Below are 17,279 nucleotides of genomic sequence, written 5' to 3' on the forward strand. Positions count from 1 at the left end.
CACACACACACACACACACACACACAAACACAATTCTCTTCCTTCCTTCTATAGCTCTGACCCCCTACTGCCTCTGTTCCTCTGACAACCTGCACTTCCTCTATTAATAATTTTTCTCTCCGTTTCCCTTTTTACAATGTTTTCACCATAGGCTTAGACCTTCTCCTATTTCCATTCTTTTTCAATAAGCCTAAACACAGATTCATGGTTGTTTAATACTTCGGTCTCACTAATATATACCCCTCCTATTGTAAATACAGTTTTTGGTACCAAACCAGGTGTCATTTCAACCACAAAGTTTGAATGTTCTCCCTGTGCTTGCGTGGGTTTCCTCCAGGTACTCCAGTTTCCTTCCACACTCCAAAGACATGCTGGTAGGTTAATTAGCTCCTCTCTAAGTTGGCCCTCTATGTATGCATGTGAGATAGGGACCTTAGATTGTAAGCTCCTTGAGGGTAGGGACTGAAGTGAATGTGCAACTATGTAAAGTGCTGCGTAAATTGTCGGCGCTATATAAATACCTGTAATTATAATAATTATTATTATTATAAAAGCCGTTGACTTTTTAACATAGGAAGCCCTTAAATTATAATTTAAGGGCTTCCTATGTTAAAAAGTCAACGGCTCTCATTTCAAATCTACCATACATATCCATTCTCTTACCCTCGGTGGATGTGGTAAAAGCCAATTTTGTGCAATTAGTTTCCTAGCAAGGAAATGTGTTCTGCTAGCCCCCAGTCTCAAATTTCCCGGCCCCTTGAAATATCTAGGTGTCTAAAAATGCACATGCAAAGGTTGCATACAAGATTTGTTTCAGAAAACCATTAATATGTTGCACAACATCTTTCACTATCATACTAACTTAGAACACCTCTAGATCAAATGAAACAATCCTCACCATATCTTCTATTACTGGTATCTTGTAGTGTATCATACAAGTTATTTTCCCCAGTGAGCTTTTTGCATGATGTATTTGCATATACTGGTATAACATTGCTTAGGTATTGGAAATTCTTCCTGTAACTGTTGAAATGACTTTGCAGAATTAAAATCCTAATTCATAAATTGAAAAAATACCCCGCAAGGGATAAATTCTTTAAATTCTGCCAACTGATATGGGGGATGAGTCTCCTTTCCCCAACTGCCAAATTGTTGCATTTCCGCAGCTAAGTAATATAGCCAGGGGTTTGTGGTAGCTATGCCTCCCTCATCAATTGCCTGTTGTATCGTTGCAATGTGCAGCCCAGACATTTTTTCCCCCTATGTAATACATATAATAACTGAGGCATCTAGATCACCCTTTAGGCCTGGTTCACACTGAGCGTTTTGTTGCCTTTTTTCTGCCCTAAAAAACGCTAAAAATGTACGCCCCGAAAAAATCCCATTCATTTTTATGGCCCTGTTCAATAAGCAAAATGCCTGCAGCTGCAAAAAGTACATGAGCTTTTTTTGGCATATTACAGCTTGTTTTGGCCCCACAGACTTAATAGGAAATGCTTGAAAATGTGCATTTGCTGTGTTTTTGCGCGTTTGCGCGCATTTTACGCATGTTTGCTTATTAACATCAATGAGCTACAATCATGCAAAAAACACGCAAAAATGTGCATCAAAAACACGCGTAGAAATGTGCAGAAATGCTGTTGCCTAGGTGTTGCCTAAAATTGGTGGAGAAAAGATTTAAACACAAGGGGCTTCTTTTCAGTAAGAGGGGTTAGGGTCTGGAACTCTCTGCCACAAGCAGTGGTATCAGCTGAGAGTGTTGAATCATTCAAAATGCATTTGTACAATTTCCTCAGAGACTGTAACATACTGGGGTACAGGTACCCTTAAAAAACAAGATCACACGGGCACTAATACACGCATACTCATGCAGAATCAAAAACATAATCGCAATAGGTTGAACTTGATGGACCTGTGTCTTTATCCAACCTCATATACTATGTAACTATGTGTGAACCCAGCCATATAAGGTTAGATATATCAGAAATAGGTAGTTAGCAAGAAAGTTTACACCACAAGTTCTACTGTGTACAAAATTTAGAAAAATGTGGATCCACATTTAGTGAAATGTATACCTAGGGAATGGAAGACATTATAATACCTAAATATTGAGGAGCTCATTTACACCAGGTGCATTGATCAATATTCATCAACTCAGGATAAACACAAGAGCCCATAAAAAAACAATTGTTTTCTTTGTGCCCTGTTCCCTAGACATGTGATTTGATTTATTCCGAATTAAAATTACATCTGAATTTCTGAATGAAAAAATAACGAAACCGAACATATCCGATTTTTTGATAACGAAAATTTTTGGTATGCATCCAAATTTTTTTCCGAATGTCATTCGGAGTGAACTTTTGTTGTTAAACATCAAAGTAAAGTTGATACCAGACCTCGACACACACACAAGTCTGGTAAGGAATTTTTGTTCTTGGCGTTGTGGTCCCCCATAAAATTCCTAGACCTAAAGGGTCTGGTATAAATTGGGGGTAACACACACTTTTTTATATTGTTTCTGTGGACTGTTAAAAAAATGTGAAATACGAAGTTAACTAAAATTTGGGATTTGTTTGAATCCGAATCACTAACTGAATTGACTTTCGGACCCGACTCCTGAAAAATTAAATAACGAAAAATCCGAAACAAAACAAAGTGAATTTTTTGCCCGCACACATGTCTACCGTTAATGCCATATTGCTGCATTGAGGTGCTGCACTTTTCTGTAGCATAATGCACATTACTGCATGTCACCACACTGCAGCTTGTCACAACATGCTGCAGCGCATAGATTTGAATAAAATCAAAGTTTGTGAAAATTTCAATAAAGTAAAAAAAAGAAAAAGGTTACAACGTATCGCACCACCTTTCACAATGCACATCCACATGAAACATAACATGTGCAGGCTGGTGTGAATCAGCCCTTAAAGAAGTGACAATCTTAATGGAAGTGGAAGAGTTTTGTAAAGAACCTTTTAAATCATCAAAGGGTAGAAATACAGACTTACTCCAATTAATAAGTGACCCTGCAAAATGATGGAAATTATAGTCATAGCAGATCTCTAAGGAATGACCAGTTTTTCAAAAAAACAAAAGAACATCCTTTGCATATAACGCTTTTATGTCTTCCACAGAGCCTTGTTTGAACCCATTAATATCTGATGAATATCTGATCATAGCTGCCATTGGTTCACACTGCTGATCCCTTGCGTACAAAAACTTTGTTCTGTCAGCAGAGACAGAGACACTCCATCCACACTGCTCCACTGAAGGGTTTCTCCCACTACTGGGGCTTAATTAAAGGGGTGCAATTGATTAAGCCTCAGTATTGAGTGAAAACTGAAAACCAATGGAGCGGGGGACAGAAGTGAAGTGTCTCTAAAAACAGAATAAGGTTTTTCATGCAAGGGATCAGCGGTTGCTGGACAAATTCTACATACATTTTAACCATTACTATTTAGGTGCATTTGTTTGGGTGCATCACTCTGTCCAAGAGATATGGGAGGATGGAGCACTTTGAGTTATTACACTATTTTTTTAAATCCCCTAATAGAAATGTGAATGTTTAGGCTAGGCGATTAATATCTAGTTTAAAAAAGTCTACAATAAAAGGTTTTTCCATGGGTGATATAGGGCAAACACTTGTGGTTTTGTTTAGAATACATAATATCTGTTCTGGGAGGAATTGAATGGCCAACTATTTCGCAATAAACCATCACACTACCCTCACGAGTTAAGGAAGTGTTACTTTGAAATAACCATCAGACGGAAGCTTTTCTTATCTCGACAGCTATCGGCAATATTTCTTCTTCTTCCTGAGGGATGTGAGTATATTTTTTATTATTTATTTATTTATTGTTAAAGTATTCTTCTGCTAATGATTATCAGACATTAAGAAGATGTTAATCTAAAAAAAATGTAATTGCCAAGTGTGTTAATAAATGCCAGAACATCTTTAGTTTATAATTGTGGCAGTACACAGAGGAGAATGGTCATTTATTAGGAAAGGCTATCTAAAAGGATATGTGTACATTTAACACTATATTATACTGTTATAACACAGTTATACTGTAATAATATACTGTGTACTAGACATGTAAAGGCTCAAGAAATTTGTTTCATTTCAGATTGCTGAAAATTTATTTTCAGATTTCTGATCTGAAATTCGATTTATTATTTGGAAATGGGATTGATTAAAATTTTTCGTTTTCAGTTTGGATTGATCCCAATGTTTTGTTTTTTGTTTTAGCTGTGATTGATCCAAAATTTTAGTTTTTTTAGTTTGGATTGATCCAAATCTTTCTTTTTCAGTTTGGATCGATCTGAAGTTTTCAGATCTACTGTATTCAAATCTATTTGGATGGAGTTTATTATGTTGTTAAATCTAACAATTGAACAAAAACTGTGTGGGGTCCCCCCTGAAATTCCTACCAGACCCTTTAGGTCTGGTGGGAATGTTAGTTGCTATGTCCACACCCGACGTACACCAACTGCAAGTGATAGCTCTCTTCCTGAATGTAATCAAAGGGGTGTAGGAAAGTCACTGGATCAACACAAGGGCACATAGATTGAGGTGCTGCATTTTTACGCAGTGTGATGTACTTTACTGCATGCTGAAACACTGCAGCTCATCACAACATGTTGTGCATAGAATTGAATAAAATATAATTTTGTGAAAATTTCAGTGACGAAAAAAAATGTAACAATGCATCGCACCACCCTTCACTATGCACTTTAGTATAGAGCACAACAAGTGCAGGCAGGTGTGAATCAGCCCTTAAAGAAGTGACAATCTTAATGAAAGTGGAAGAAAAAGGGAATTTCAAATCATCATTGGGTAGCAACACAGAATTACCTCATTTGATCGGTAACCCCAAAGAATGAGCATAGGTGAATATTACAGTCAAGACAATTTCTAAAGAATGACCAGCATCTCCCAAAAACTAAAGAACATCCTTAGCATATAAGGTTATGTTTTCTTTTACAGAGCTTTAGTTTAAATCCATTATTATCTGAAAAATATCTAATCATAGCTGTCATTGGCTCAATAGCTATTGGAAATAATAAAAGGGGACAAAGGACTCCCTATACAGGTGCCAAACTGTAATTAAAAGGCCTATTCACTAAAAGGTGAAGAGTTTGGAGAAGGCAGGAGACATGAACTGCGAATTCTTCACCCTATAGTGAGTAGTCCTGTAAATTTTAAAATATTAAAATTTAGTTGGGTCTTTTAAAAAGGTGATTTGGGGCTCCACAGGGCTAACTGTTGCATGACAAGTACACTATGTTTTCCAAAGAGCAATCCATCATTTAGCACCAAGACATTTCAGTTCTTTCTTGCACTAAACCTTCACTCTGGTGTTTCCTTATTTCCCCAGTACAAGAAGTGTTACTGTGAAATGACCATCAGGATGAACCTTTTCTTGTCTCTGCAACTATCATCAATATTTCTACTTCTTTTTCTTGATGGACGTGAGTATATTTTTATTATAGTTATTGTTAAAGTATTCATCTGCTAATGAATACCAGAGGTTAAGAAGACGTTAAAAGGACATTAAATCTTCACTTTTTTTTTATGTTATGGAGCCAGACTTATTTAAACTGCCTTTTGTTTCTTCTTTCAACTGTTTTATTTCCTTGATTTCTAGGTTGTCCCCAAACCACTAGCCACCACACCTCCCCCCACCACCTGTGTGCAGATGTCTTCATCACCTAGCCAGCTGCTGAGGAGACACCCATGCGTGCGTGTTTCCCCACCTGCTCCCACAGTCACAGTTTGATGGACAGCACAAGGAATAAATTGCTGAGTTTGTTAATAAAACCCAGAACATCTTCTGTTTGTAAATGTACCAATACATAACACAGAATTATTGCAGGTTATTCTTTAAGAAAGGCTATCTAAAAGGATATGTGTACTTTTAGCACAGTTATACTTTAAATAATGCCCTCCCAATAGCAACTGCATCAAATCCGATACTTAGCTGTCTACGGTCCTTGTAAATCTTCAGTATGTAGCCCCTCGTACCTGCAAATCCTCCTTACAAAAACGTCACCCAGCATGGCCTTGCATGCTCAGTAGAATGTCCATTCATTTCTATTGAAAGGCCATCATCATTAGTCCAAATAAGTAGAGTCTTCCATTAAAGTCATAATGGGTAAAAGTAGACACAAAATATTTACCTTTTTTGCAGAAAAATCCAGAACAATGGAGCTCTTAAATTCATGGTGACTGTTTATGAGGTTCCATATTTGACAATGTCAAATCTGCAAGAGGGGCAGGGTTTCTATTTTTCCAGCCGCTAACTAAATGTACTTTGTAAATGTACAAACATTCTGTTTGCAAGTGTACCTACTCATTTTTGGAGTCTTAGTCACTTTACTTATTTCGCTGTTTTTTTAATTCACATTATAGAAATTTGTGTGGAAATTGTTGGGGGGAGAGAGGCAAAACCCCATTCGCGACCTTACATGGTATATATAAAACAGAGAATGAGTTTCTGTGGAGGAATGCTGGTTACCCCAGACTGGGTCTTAACTGCAGCACACTGTAACATGTAAGTACATCAGCTGTGGCATATGGGTGTTAGTTATATTTTTACATGAATCACTGAGATCTTGGGGAATGTTAAATTAAATTTTACTTTCTTAGAAGAACATTACATCAGATCTCAGTGCTTCATCTAAATACAAAACCAACAGCTTATGGGCCCAGGCACTAAACAGAACACTGCAAGTCAACAAGTGTCGCACCCAAGCAACTGAAAGATAGCAAGCTGTTCAGATAGGAAGTTTGCGATCACAAAGCTCATTAATACCAACAATGAGTACATCTACTCCCCACTTTTCACAATGCTTGATCTTTTCACTACTGCATCTATCAGTTGTTGCAAGGGGAGGAAGACTAGAGTTGGATTAGATTCACCCTAGTTAAAGTGTCTCCAACATGAGAAAAATATGACGGCTGACATTGCTGACATCTTTTTGGAATTGCTAATTGCCTGCCTGGCTTCAATATTTTGATTTACAGACCCAAAACAAGCATATTGTTAATGAGTGTAAGAATGTCATACCTTTATATTTGTTCTAAGTCAGAGATTCAGAAAACACTAAGCCAAAGCATCAGCATGGCAGCCAATGGTACTGTACATCTTTTTTCAGGGCAGGGCAGGCAAAGCCAACAATGAGGCTTACATTAAATTCCTTTTTTCCCCTATAGGGTTTTTACAAATTTTTTATTAGAAAAGCAGATCTTGCTTCTTTAGTGCAGGGCCTACTTTAAAGGAAATTTATAATATTATGTATGCTTTATTATTCTGCATATTTTGCCTTTTGTTATTCTTTTCAAGACTTATTAAATTGAGAAAAATATGTTTCTTTCTTTGTTAAAAGCTTATTTGTAAAATAAATATTTTATATCTGTAGTACCCCCTGAACCCCAGTGGTCAGAGAGGGCTGACATTTCACTCTCAGGGGCAGATCATTAGCCGGTGAAGGGACATGTGATCAAGAAAGCTGAGTGCCAGTCACTTTAAGTGCCTTTTTAAATGCTTTATTGCAGAACATCAACTAGGAGAGAGGGTATAGGGCTTAGGACATACAAAGTAAAAATAGAACAATCTCCAGGCTCCTCAACCCTTTCAGACTTTCAAAGTACAGAATCAATAGCAGAACAGGGGCAATAGAGCAACAGCTGAACAGGGATGGGCATGAGATCTTTCCTAAGAGAGAGAGGTCAGACTTACTCCTGAGGTTCACATCAGCATCAGGCACCTCTAGTAGTCTTAAAGCGTCTCTGGTTTTCTTCCTCAAATCAGTTCCTGACCTCTCCAAGGTCCACATGTGTGGCCTCCTCCTGGCTAGAGGCCTAGTCAGCATTTCCATCTTTGTGCATCCCACACCCAGGCTAAGCCTGAGGCAGGCTGGAACTGGAACTGAGCACATGGCAATCCCCTGAGTATTTATGCACTCTGCCAGGATGCACCACTAGCCATGAAAATACTAGTGATTGGCTGGAGAGGCATAGACACTCAAAATGTTCTCTCATTGGCTGCCCCACACTGCAGCAGGGTCACACCCCACTCAGGCAGGTACAATCAACAACAGAATACCTGGAATTAACCAGATAATAGCCAACTATGAATCAGCTAGACTGATTACAGCTCTAGCCACAGTACATTTCTAGTAGCCACTCCACAAAAGGTTGTAGGGGCTACAGCTACATAATACAAACAGATATAAAGCTTCAGTTTGAAAAGTTGTAAGCTTAAAAAAAAATAAATACAATTGTTCCCATACCATTAATGTTTCCCTTTAACTCAAGAAGCCACATGGATAAAGCTGCCTATATACTGTAATATTTAATTTGTTCAACCCGCTGACTGAATTAAGAAAATATAACAGTTTCCTCGATAAATTCTTAATTGATTTGTGTTGATCGAGAAATCGCCCAATGTTTGCATTGTATTCTGACAGCGGCTGATGGCTACCGTCACAATAGCCAAACAGAGCTCATTGGCTGCTGGCTCTGTTCGTTCGAAGATTTTCCAACCGACTCCTTCGATCAGCTGATTATGGGATGCCGTCTGAAAGGGTGCCAACAGCAGCACCCGCTGTGTGAATTTCGGCCAGTTCATCAAGAACCATCCAAAATTTGTGCAGAGTATGGCCAATTTAAATTGTACAAAATCTTGAAAGAATTTTTAATAAGTGAATTCCTGTTACATATCACATTATCTGAAAAACCTTCATATATTTTTTTCCCCACAGTAATTATACAGCAAAAATTATACTTGGTGCCCATTCGATTTCTGGTGTAGAAAAGGAAAAACAGTTTCGAAAAATCAGAAAAGTGATTACACATGAGCGTTATAAGAAAGGATCACTCAACTATGATGTTGCGCTTCTGAAGGTAAAAATAATGCTGCACTCTTCTAGTGTTTAAGTGGTCTATAGCGTATTATCAACAATAGTAATGAGCATATTTGGTAATATGAACACTAATGCAGGAGAACGCATTGAGAAACTTATGGGATTGGATTTCTCAGTTTCTTGTTTCAAGAGATTGATAGGTTACAGTAAACTGTCAATCCTGTCAACTTATTAAAAAAACCTTTGGAGACTGTTGACATTATTTTTCCATTTACACAATAGCCATCTGCATGCAGTTCAAGCCGCATTAGTTACCAGAAACAAAATTATTAAAAGCTTTTAAAGCCAAATATATGTCTGCCGATGCCTGTACTGCCGATGCCGTATATTTGAATAATTACCCAATTCTTCCTGTACACTGCTTTTACCTAATTGGGTTTAAGTCACTCTAAGCCCCAAAACATGAATGTAATATATTGCAGCTTTGACGAGGTGGCTGCAATACTTCTCCTTTTTCAAGCTTATCCTGCAAATAACACACTTATTTCTTTCCTACAGTGGCTAAACTTACTCCACTATATCTATGAAGGAAGCCACCTAGGTTGGACATCAAACATCAGTCCTTTTTTCATCTCCATTACATGGTGGGTGGTGGGAGTAGTAGTAGTAGTTTACAGAAGAAAGACACAATTGTTTGTGCCTATAGAAGTAGCACTACTTTGTAAATTTTTCTGTGAATGAGTAACTAGGGGTACAATGTACCCCTTACATATTCCCATACAGGGAAAACTGGATATCTGGAGGCCCCCTTATAATAATGGAGCTTATAGATTCTGATATGGCCCTTGTCCCCATCAGCGTCCTCATCAAGGATAAGGGCCTAGTGTAGACCTTTAGGGGGAACCCCACGTCGTTTATTTACAAACAAAACTTATTGCCCAGGAAATGTACAGTGCCACATTAAGTGCAGATTTAAGGTATCCCCAAGCATGTTGTTTAAATTAATTGTGTATTTTTAATGATGCCCTTTAAGCCTTGCTGCCCGCTAAATGGTATTCTTACAAACATTTCTTTGCATTAAGTAAGTTTCCCATGGCAGTGCCAAGCTAAGCATGCCTTTTTTGTTTCAAAAGCTTGAAAACTGGCCTTGGAAAAAGTCGATAGGCATTAGGTTAACTATATGCCTTTTGTAGAACCACACCCATTTTAAAATGAATCTCTCCCCCTACAAGACATGTGATTCATTCCGAATTGAAATTCGTACAAATTTTTGGAAATTTGGATGCATCCTAATTTCCGAATGAAAGATAATGTATCCAAACTTATCTGAATTTTCCAATAACGAAATTCTGATGCATCTTAAATTTTTCCAAATTTCATTCATAATTAACTTTTGTTGTTAAATGTTAAAACAAACAAAAAAAACCAGCATGGAGTCCCCTCTCCAACTCATACCAGTCCCTGTAGGAATTTTAGGGTGGACCTAAATGCATGGGGTCCCCTCTAAAAACCCTTATCAGCTCCTTGATCCTGGCATTAGGAAAGGGGGGGCAAGCGTGTGCGTGCAAAACACAAAAATTCCCCAGCCTCAGCCTGCCAGCCAGCCTGCAACCAAACAAGTAGCCCTGTCAACAGTATGCGTTAAAATCAGAGGTTTTAGTTGCACAAACTTTTGGCCAAAAATATGTAGAAGCCACACTGCCGCGCCAAGGCACCTCTGCAAAGTGTAGTCCTAACTCTATGTATCCGAGTCTCCAAGTGTGAGCATATTAATGAAGTTGATAAATTACATGCAGGTGTACCTGGAGGCAGCCAACTCCTCCTAATAAGGTGCAGGGACGCACTGGAGGCCCAGCAACCAAAAATGCACGCTGGGACTCCAGTGCGTCCCCCTAACCCAAAATAGTAAAACTAGAAAAAAATGGTACATGCATGAATCTATAACCGGCCTTTATAGCAGGGCGCACATTGGGAAGGCTTACAACAATACAAAACACAAAAATTCCCCAGCCTCAGCCTGCCAGCCAGCCTGCAACCAAACAAGTAGCCAAGCCTGCAACCAAACAAGTAGCGTGTGCGTGCCCCCGCCCCTCTGCACCTTACTAAGCCACATGTCAGTATCCAGCAATACTTCCTGAAGAAGAAAATGGATCAAGTTACTCAGTGGATCTCACTGACAGTTGCCAACGAACTTCCCCCAGAAGTGGTCGGGATTACCTGGATGAAAGTAAACTGTGGGGGCAGGACCTTGGCCAAAAGGGTGTGGTGGTCACACAAGTATCCGGAAGAGGAGGACAGCAGGTGATATTGGGCATGAATATTATCCAGGGGGTGAGCCCTGAGCTGTTGAAATTATGCCCTACACACCTGGGGCCACCTAAAGAAGTGAGAAAGCAGCTTCATGCCTTGGAAGTACTAAAGGACTCTGACGCAAGTACAGCAAACATCAAGGAAAAACTTGGTATTGTAAAGTCTCCTGCTCAAATGTGAGATCGAAAATCTAGGACATGCCATCTCAAAACAAGGTGTGCTCCACAACCCACAGAAAATCAAGGTCATACGGGAGTGGAAGGTCCCAACAACTGTGACTGAGGTTAGATCCTTCCTAGGGTTAGCAGGGTACTATCGATGTTTCATCAAGCACTAGACCCATCACTCATGATAACAATAACTTGACACAATTAGAAAAAATACAAAATTAGTCCAACTCAGCTAGATTTCATTCAGGATCAATTATTCCTTTAAAAAGCCCTACTTATTGACTGAACCATCATTTAGCACAACTGATTTTTAAAAGATGCAGCTCTTCTTTCACACTAACAAGGACATAATAGCCACACAAGACACACAGAGAAAGGTGAAAAGGCTAAAAGACACATTTTGCCCTCTGGGTTTTATATTCCAAATATCGCTTTATGCAGTCAACATACCCCCTGAGATGCAATATAGACAGTATAGCAACTCAGTGACTAAACAAAATCTATAGGACAGCAATAACGTTGCGTATGACAAAAGTTTAAAAAGATAAAGTTAAAGGAAATACATTAAAAAAAAAAAGAAAAAATATATTTTTAAAGCCCCCACGTACACGCCCATATGAACATAAACACATGCATTGCATGCATCTACTGTACATATGAAAACAATGATGTCACACATGTTGGATATCACCATGCGCTCCTGAGTGAGAGCAGTAACTCTAGGGCTGTCATTCATGGTTAAATGACACTAAACCCAGAAGGTAAATCTTACAAATGCATTCAAGTACCTGAACTATTCACACAAATGTATATTATTTGTGTATCACTCGGCTGGAGATCCTCAAATCATCTCTGAATTGGTGCTGACACTGTCCTTCCTTCTGGAGGGTGGCTACTTTTGTTCCCCATTGTCCCTGTGTGTGTTGCAAAGTAGCCACCACTCCAAGCTCACTCCCGTGTTGGACTACAAACTAAAATGTAGTTTACTATTTTGTATTGAGATTGTAGTCCATTTTTAACATTTAACTCCTGAGTTTAGTGTCACTTCAAAGTAGTATTAAAGGCTGTGTGTTTTTTGCAAAATGCATTGTCTGCATCAAGGCAAAAAACACTCATAATTTTTCTGACAGCCCTGTCCCATCCAAGCTTACCTGCAGCCACTCGTCTCCTCCACCACCACTGGGTTTCCCTGAACTTCCTGGTTGCAGGGAAGGGTACAGAGGGCAGAGGAGCCATAGGCAAGTTATGACTGCAATGGTGGTAGTGTGGCCAGCCTTGCGCTGTGTGTGTCTATGGATGCACACAGCTAGGTGCAACCACAGCAGTGGCACCCGTACAAGGAGGTGGCTGGCTTGCGGTCTGGATACCACTTGAGAACGAGGAAATACAAAAACAATTAAGGATAAAAATAACTTTTTTTGTCAGCCATCATTAAAAAGAAAATTAAAACAAAAAATGGAGGTTTGTTACTTTAACTCTAAATTCATGACCTATACAGGCTTTTAAAGCCTTGCCTATGGACAGTTTGGGATACGAAGGTTTTTTCACTGTTTCAAGGGTTGTCACATACCTGGTAACAGACCGGAGGGCGAGGAGGTTTCTCTTGCAGCTCGTGTCCCTCTGTCCCTGGAGGTGCGGACAGGGAGCAGACAGAGACAGACAGACAGGAGCAGGGGCGTAACTAGAAATCACAGGGCCCCATAGCAAAATTTTGTATGAGGCCCCGTGATTGCTAGTTATGCCACTTGCAGAGCCCACCATAGACTCTCTATGGTCGGCTCTGCAAGGTCTCAGTTGCGCTGTACGCTTCTTACCTGTCACCTCCGTGGCCGCCGCCGCCAGGCCCCTGCTTCCTCTTCCGTTCCCGGGCTCCGCCTCCTTCTATTGACGGGCCCCGCCTCCTCTTACATCACTGGCCCCACCTGCTCTTAGATCGCTGGCCAGTGATGTGAGAGGAGGCGGGGTTGCTGTTAGGCGGGCCCCGCCTCCTTTACTGCAAATTCCGGTGATCGATCAAAAGTTCGAACTTATCGAGTTCTGGGACCGGAAGTCATGCGGTCCCACAACTCGATAAGTTTGGACTATCGATAGAACACCGGTGTAACCGGCCTATTCTGCCGCATCTGCTGGCTGTCACTGACACAGCTCTGCAGCGGCTGTGAGTGGGAACGTTTTCCTTCACAGCAGCTGCTGAGCTATGTCAGTGACAGCCAGCACCCGAGACGCCATAGCGACCCACACGGCATCAGAGGGCCGCCTGGGTCGCTATGGCGATTGTTACGCCACTGGCGAGGAGCACGAGTGCCACTGATGGAAACCGACACTGTGCAGGTGATGTCCAGAGGTCCTCTGAGCAGATGGTTTGCAGTCAGGGACAGGAGACTGGAGCAAGGTCAGGAAAGCCAAAGGTCAGAGTCAGCCGGGCAGCAGGGTACACAAGCATGGTACACAATCATGAGGCAGAAGCGAAGTCCAGAAACAGGCCGAGGTCAGGGGCAAGCAGCAGTCCAAGTAACAAAGTCCAAGAACAAGCTGGGTCACAGGAAACTAGTAGGAGCAGGCACAGGGAACACCAGCTGAAAAGACCATCAGCAATGAAGCAGGGGCGGGCTCATCTTGATATGGAGAGCTCAATCCAGGATGCAGCAACCCTTCCTGTGCGATGGCTGCTGCGCGAGTTTCCGCGCACTTTCGGTTTCCACGCGCCTGCTCACAATGATAGGTTTTCCGGCCACGTGGAAATTCGGCGTGCGCGCATGTACAGCTGCCCTGCGAGGATTCGGCTTGTGCACATGCGCCGCTGCCATCTTGCCCTTACACAGGTGCATGTAATTGTGAAGATTGTTATATTTGTAATCTATTCATTCAGCGTAACCTCACCTTTTATATTTTACAACAACAAAAAATTGGGAATTATGTTTGTGTGCACTAAAATTATTTGAATAAATTTTTTACTGAATACTAATTTAGCTTTTTATGTTTAGCTTTGCCCCAAAACAACGGCTTGGGGCATATACATGGGGGTGACATTGGTAAGGTTTAACGCTTTTTCCTGTGCATAGAAGTGATTTTTATTATTGTTACATTTTTTATTCAGTTATCTGACAAAGCAGATATTACATATGCAGTGAAAGCTCTGCCATTGCCTGAGAGATGTGATGAGCCAGTGAAAGGAACCATTTGTGAAGTCGCTGGATGGGGTGTCACAGATAACAAAAAACCATCAGATAAACTCAGGGAGGCAAATGTTACCATAATGGACAGAACAGCCTGCAAAAAGTATTGGCAAGGACAAATAACTGAAAACATGATTTGTACCAGTGAAAAAAGCAAAACAGAAACCTGTGCGGTATGTATAAAAGCAACTCTCCACAATGATAATCAGAAAACTCATGATGCAACTTCTAGCAGCACTCCAGCCAAAAATAACGAGACACAAATGAATAGGACTTGGGGTCCAAGGTTTTCTTTACTTTTGGATTCCATGGGCTATAGGAGTAAATTTTGCAATTTACTCCTATAAATGCTCCAAAATGCACCCTAAATATACAATTGTTACTTTAAGATGGTGGGCGGGGCTAAGCACAGCAATGGGGAGAGATCCTGACAATACTGTCGGGATCCTCCCAACTGATCATTCGTTACTGTGACTGACGGTGCTCCTTGAGAACTGCTGCACGTCCACGAATACATGGGCATGCGCAGCAGCTCTCTCCCTACCTCCACGTCCCCGTCGTCTGTGCCAGCAAATGGCAGCACGTGCATGGAAGGCTGTTTCTCCTCACTGCCTCCGCCCCTCCTTCCTCTCTCCCCGTCTTGAACTGTGCAGCAGTTGTATGGAAACCTGTTCCCCGTAAATCTTAGTTCCCCCTAGTGTTCAGCTATTACCATATCTCCGCCCCTTCCTAACAGCTGATTAGTATTTACATAGCCCCGCCCCCTCTCGGCAAGCTTCAGTGTTCTATGAGAAAGAGACGAACGATCAGAGCACACAATGTGAGAGGAGATGTTCGTCTCTTTCTCATAGAACACCGGAGCTTGCAGAGGGGGCGGGGCTATGTAAATACTAAGCAGCTGTAAGGAAGGGGCGGGGTTATGGTAGTAGCTGAACGGTCAGGGGGAACTAAGATTTTCGGGGAACAGGTTTCCATACAACTGCTGCAAGCACCTGATTACTGAGACAGAGCAGGTGAAGATCGGTGAAGAGAGAGGGAAATACTGGTAAGAGAGAGGGAAAGAGAAGGGAGGCAGCTTTCTCAGTTGAGACTCTGCCCCCTGCTGCCACATGTCAGCGTGCACACTCCAGCCGTACACAGTGTGCTTGACTAGAAAAAGTGTGGCCACGGCAGATAAGAGTTAGAAAAAAAAAAGCTGAGGGCGGGGCTGCATTCACTGTTAACGCCCCCTAAGAGGAAAGGAGCTTGGAGCATGGCTGCAGGTGGCTGTTTTATGTGACTTGTGATTAATTTATCTGGGATGTGCTGCGACTTTGGAAAAGAAGAATGCTAATAGAGTAAAGGCAAGAAGTACTTTTATTTGCCCTTAGGTCATAATTCTCCTTTAAGCACAGGGAAAGATAGTAATTCAGTGACTGTTCTACTGCCAAACTGTCCTGCCATGGCCACTAAAATCATACCTGAGGGCAGGGCCGGTGCTAGGATTCTAGGCAAGGTAGGCAAGGTGCATTTTTGCGCCCCTATCCCCGACCCCCTGTAAAAACAGGGCATTTTGACAAGTACTTATACTTGTCAAAATGCCCCGATGTTTGCGCTATGTTTTTTTTTTCACTTACCTACGGTGCGGGAGAGCAGCGGCGAGTCAGCGCTGGTCCGGTGGGAGGAGCTCCAGGTGGGGTCCTAATTTAGCTGGCCGGCGACTGCCTGAGGTGCCGCGCGTGTCGGGATCCTCAGGCAGTCGCCGTTTTTTCCGCCCTCACCCTGCAGCGCCGTAAGGTGGCCGCCTGACTTGCCTTGCAGTAGCGCCGGGCCTGCCTGAGGGCTGTAACTCTTTTACACTTTTTACCTGTTAAAATGATGCAGTGTAGTGCTGCAAACAAAGGGAGCTCAGAATTTGTGCCATCATACTGTAGGGTCAATGTTTACTCACAAATATCTGAGGCCTTTAGCTGTAATTTTGTAGAAGAACCCTGTGGCTTCCCTCTCTGCATACAGGCCTGATGAGGCTACAGCTTCTGCCAGTTAAAACAGGGCTAGTGTTGATTGTTGAAAACACACATGTTGCTGCTAAAACAAATAATAGGAGACAAGGGTTCTGCTATCTATAAGCAAAGCTAACCATATATATACCATACATATATGCTGTCTAAATGGCTTTTAGGTCTGGCAGCAAAAGGGGAAAAGGATTTTCCCATGTCACTCACAAAGTCTCCTCTCCCCACTGTTTGTGTTGTTTTTTTTCCAGTCCAGCTCCCCATGCTATTCATTTATTAATAGTTTGCCCAGCAGCCCCCCAAAAGGCCACAATTGTTAATCAAGCAATTTAAAGGTTGAACTTCTGGAGGGGGGCTACTTTTGTTCCCCATGGACCCTGTGTGTGTTGTAAAGTAGTCACCACTCCAAGCTCACTCCCGTGATGGACTACGATCTCAATATAAATTAGTAGACGTGTGCGTTTAGTTTAGTACGTGCGTTAGTTTCGTTTTGTGCGTTTAGTACCGAATCAAATTTTTATGAATTTTCAGAGATTTGGAAATTCGGACACATCCGAATTTCCAAATTTTAATACATCTGAATGCGTCCGAATCTGAATTTCTGTTGCTGGATTTTGGCTCCCATCCAAATTTTGTTCAAAAGCAAAATTGAATCGAACATGTGACTTTTCTGGCCAATCTGATCTGTTTTTTGGTTTAATGCATCTGAATGGGCCTGAAATAAAATATTTTCGTTAAGGCAACATGTGAGCCATATATAT

At 41.2% G+C, this 17,279-nt stretch overlaps 1 protein-coding gene across 1 annotated transcript in view; it reads left to right on the forward strand.

The window, feature by feature from the left end:
- The window catches only part of LOC108803471 (granzyme A-like), a gene marked incomplete at its 5' end in the record, with an annotated part of 20,147 nt that overhangs the window by 1,634 nt on the left and 1,234 nt on the right, over nucleotides 1-17,279 (forward strand). The window contains 4 exons of the mRNA XM_018575313.1: nucleotides 5,379-5,472; nucleotides 6,413-6,554; nucleotides 8,767-8,908; nucleotides 14,446-14,697. Coding sequence (XP_018430815.1) covers nucleotides 5,379-5,472; nucleotides 6,413-6,554; nucleotides 8,767-8,908; nucleotides 14,446-14,697 — 630 coding nt within the window. The remainder of the gene's footprint in view (nucleotides 1-5,378; nucleotides 5,473-6,412; nucleotides 6,555-8,766; nucleotides 8,909-14,445; nucleotides 14,698-17,279) is intronic.

The sequence above is a fragment of the Nanorana parkeri genome, unplaced genomic scaffold (genome assembly GCF_000935625.1).
Source record: "Nanorana parkeri isolate BGI_ZX_2015 unplaced genomic scaffold, ASM93562v1 scaffold3779, whole genome shotgun sequence".
Taxonomy (NCBI): domain Eukaryota; kingdom Metazoa; phylum Chordata; class Amphibia; order Anura; family Dicroglossidae; genus Nanorana; species Nanorana parkeri.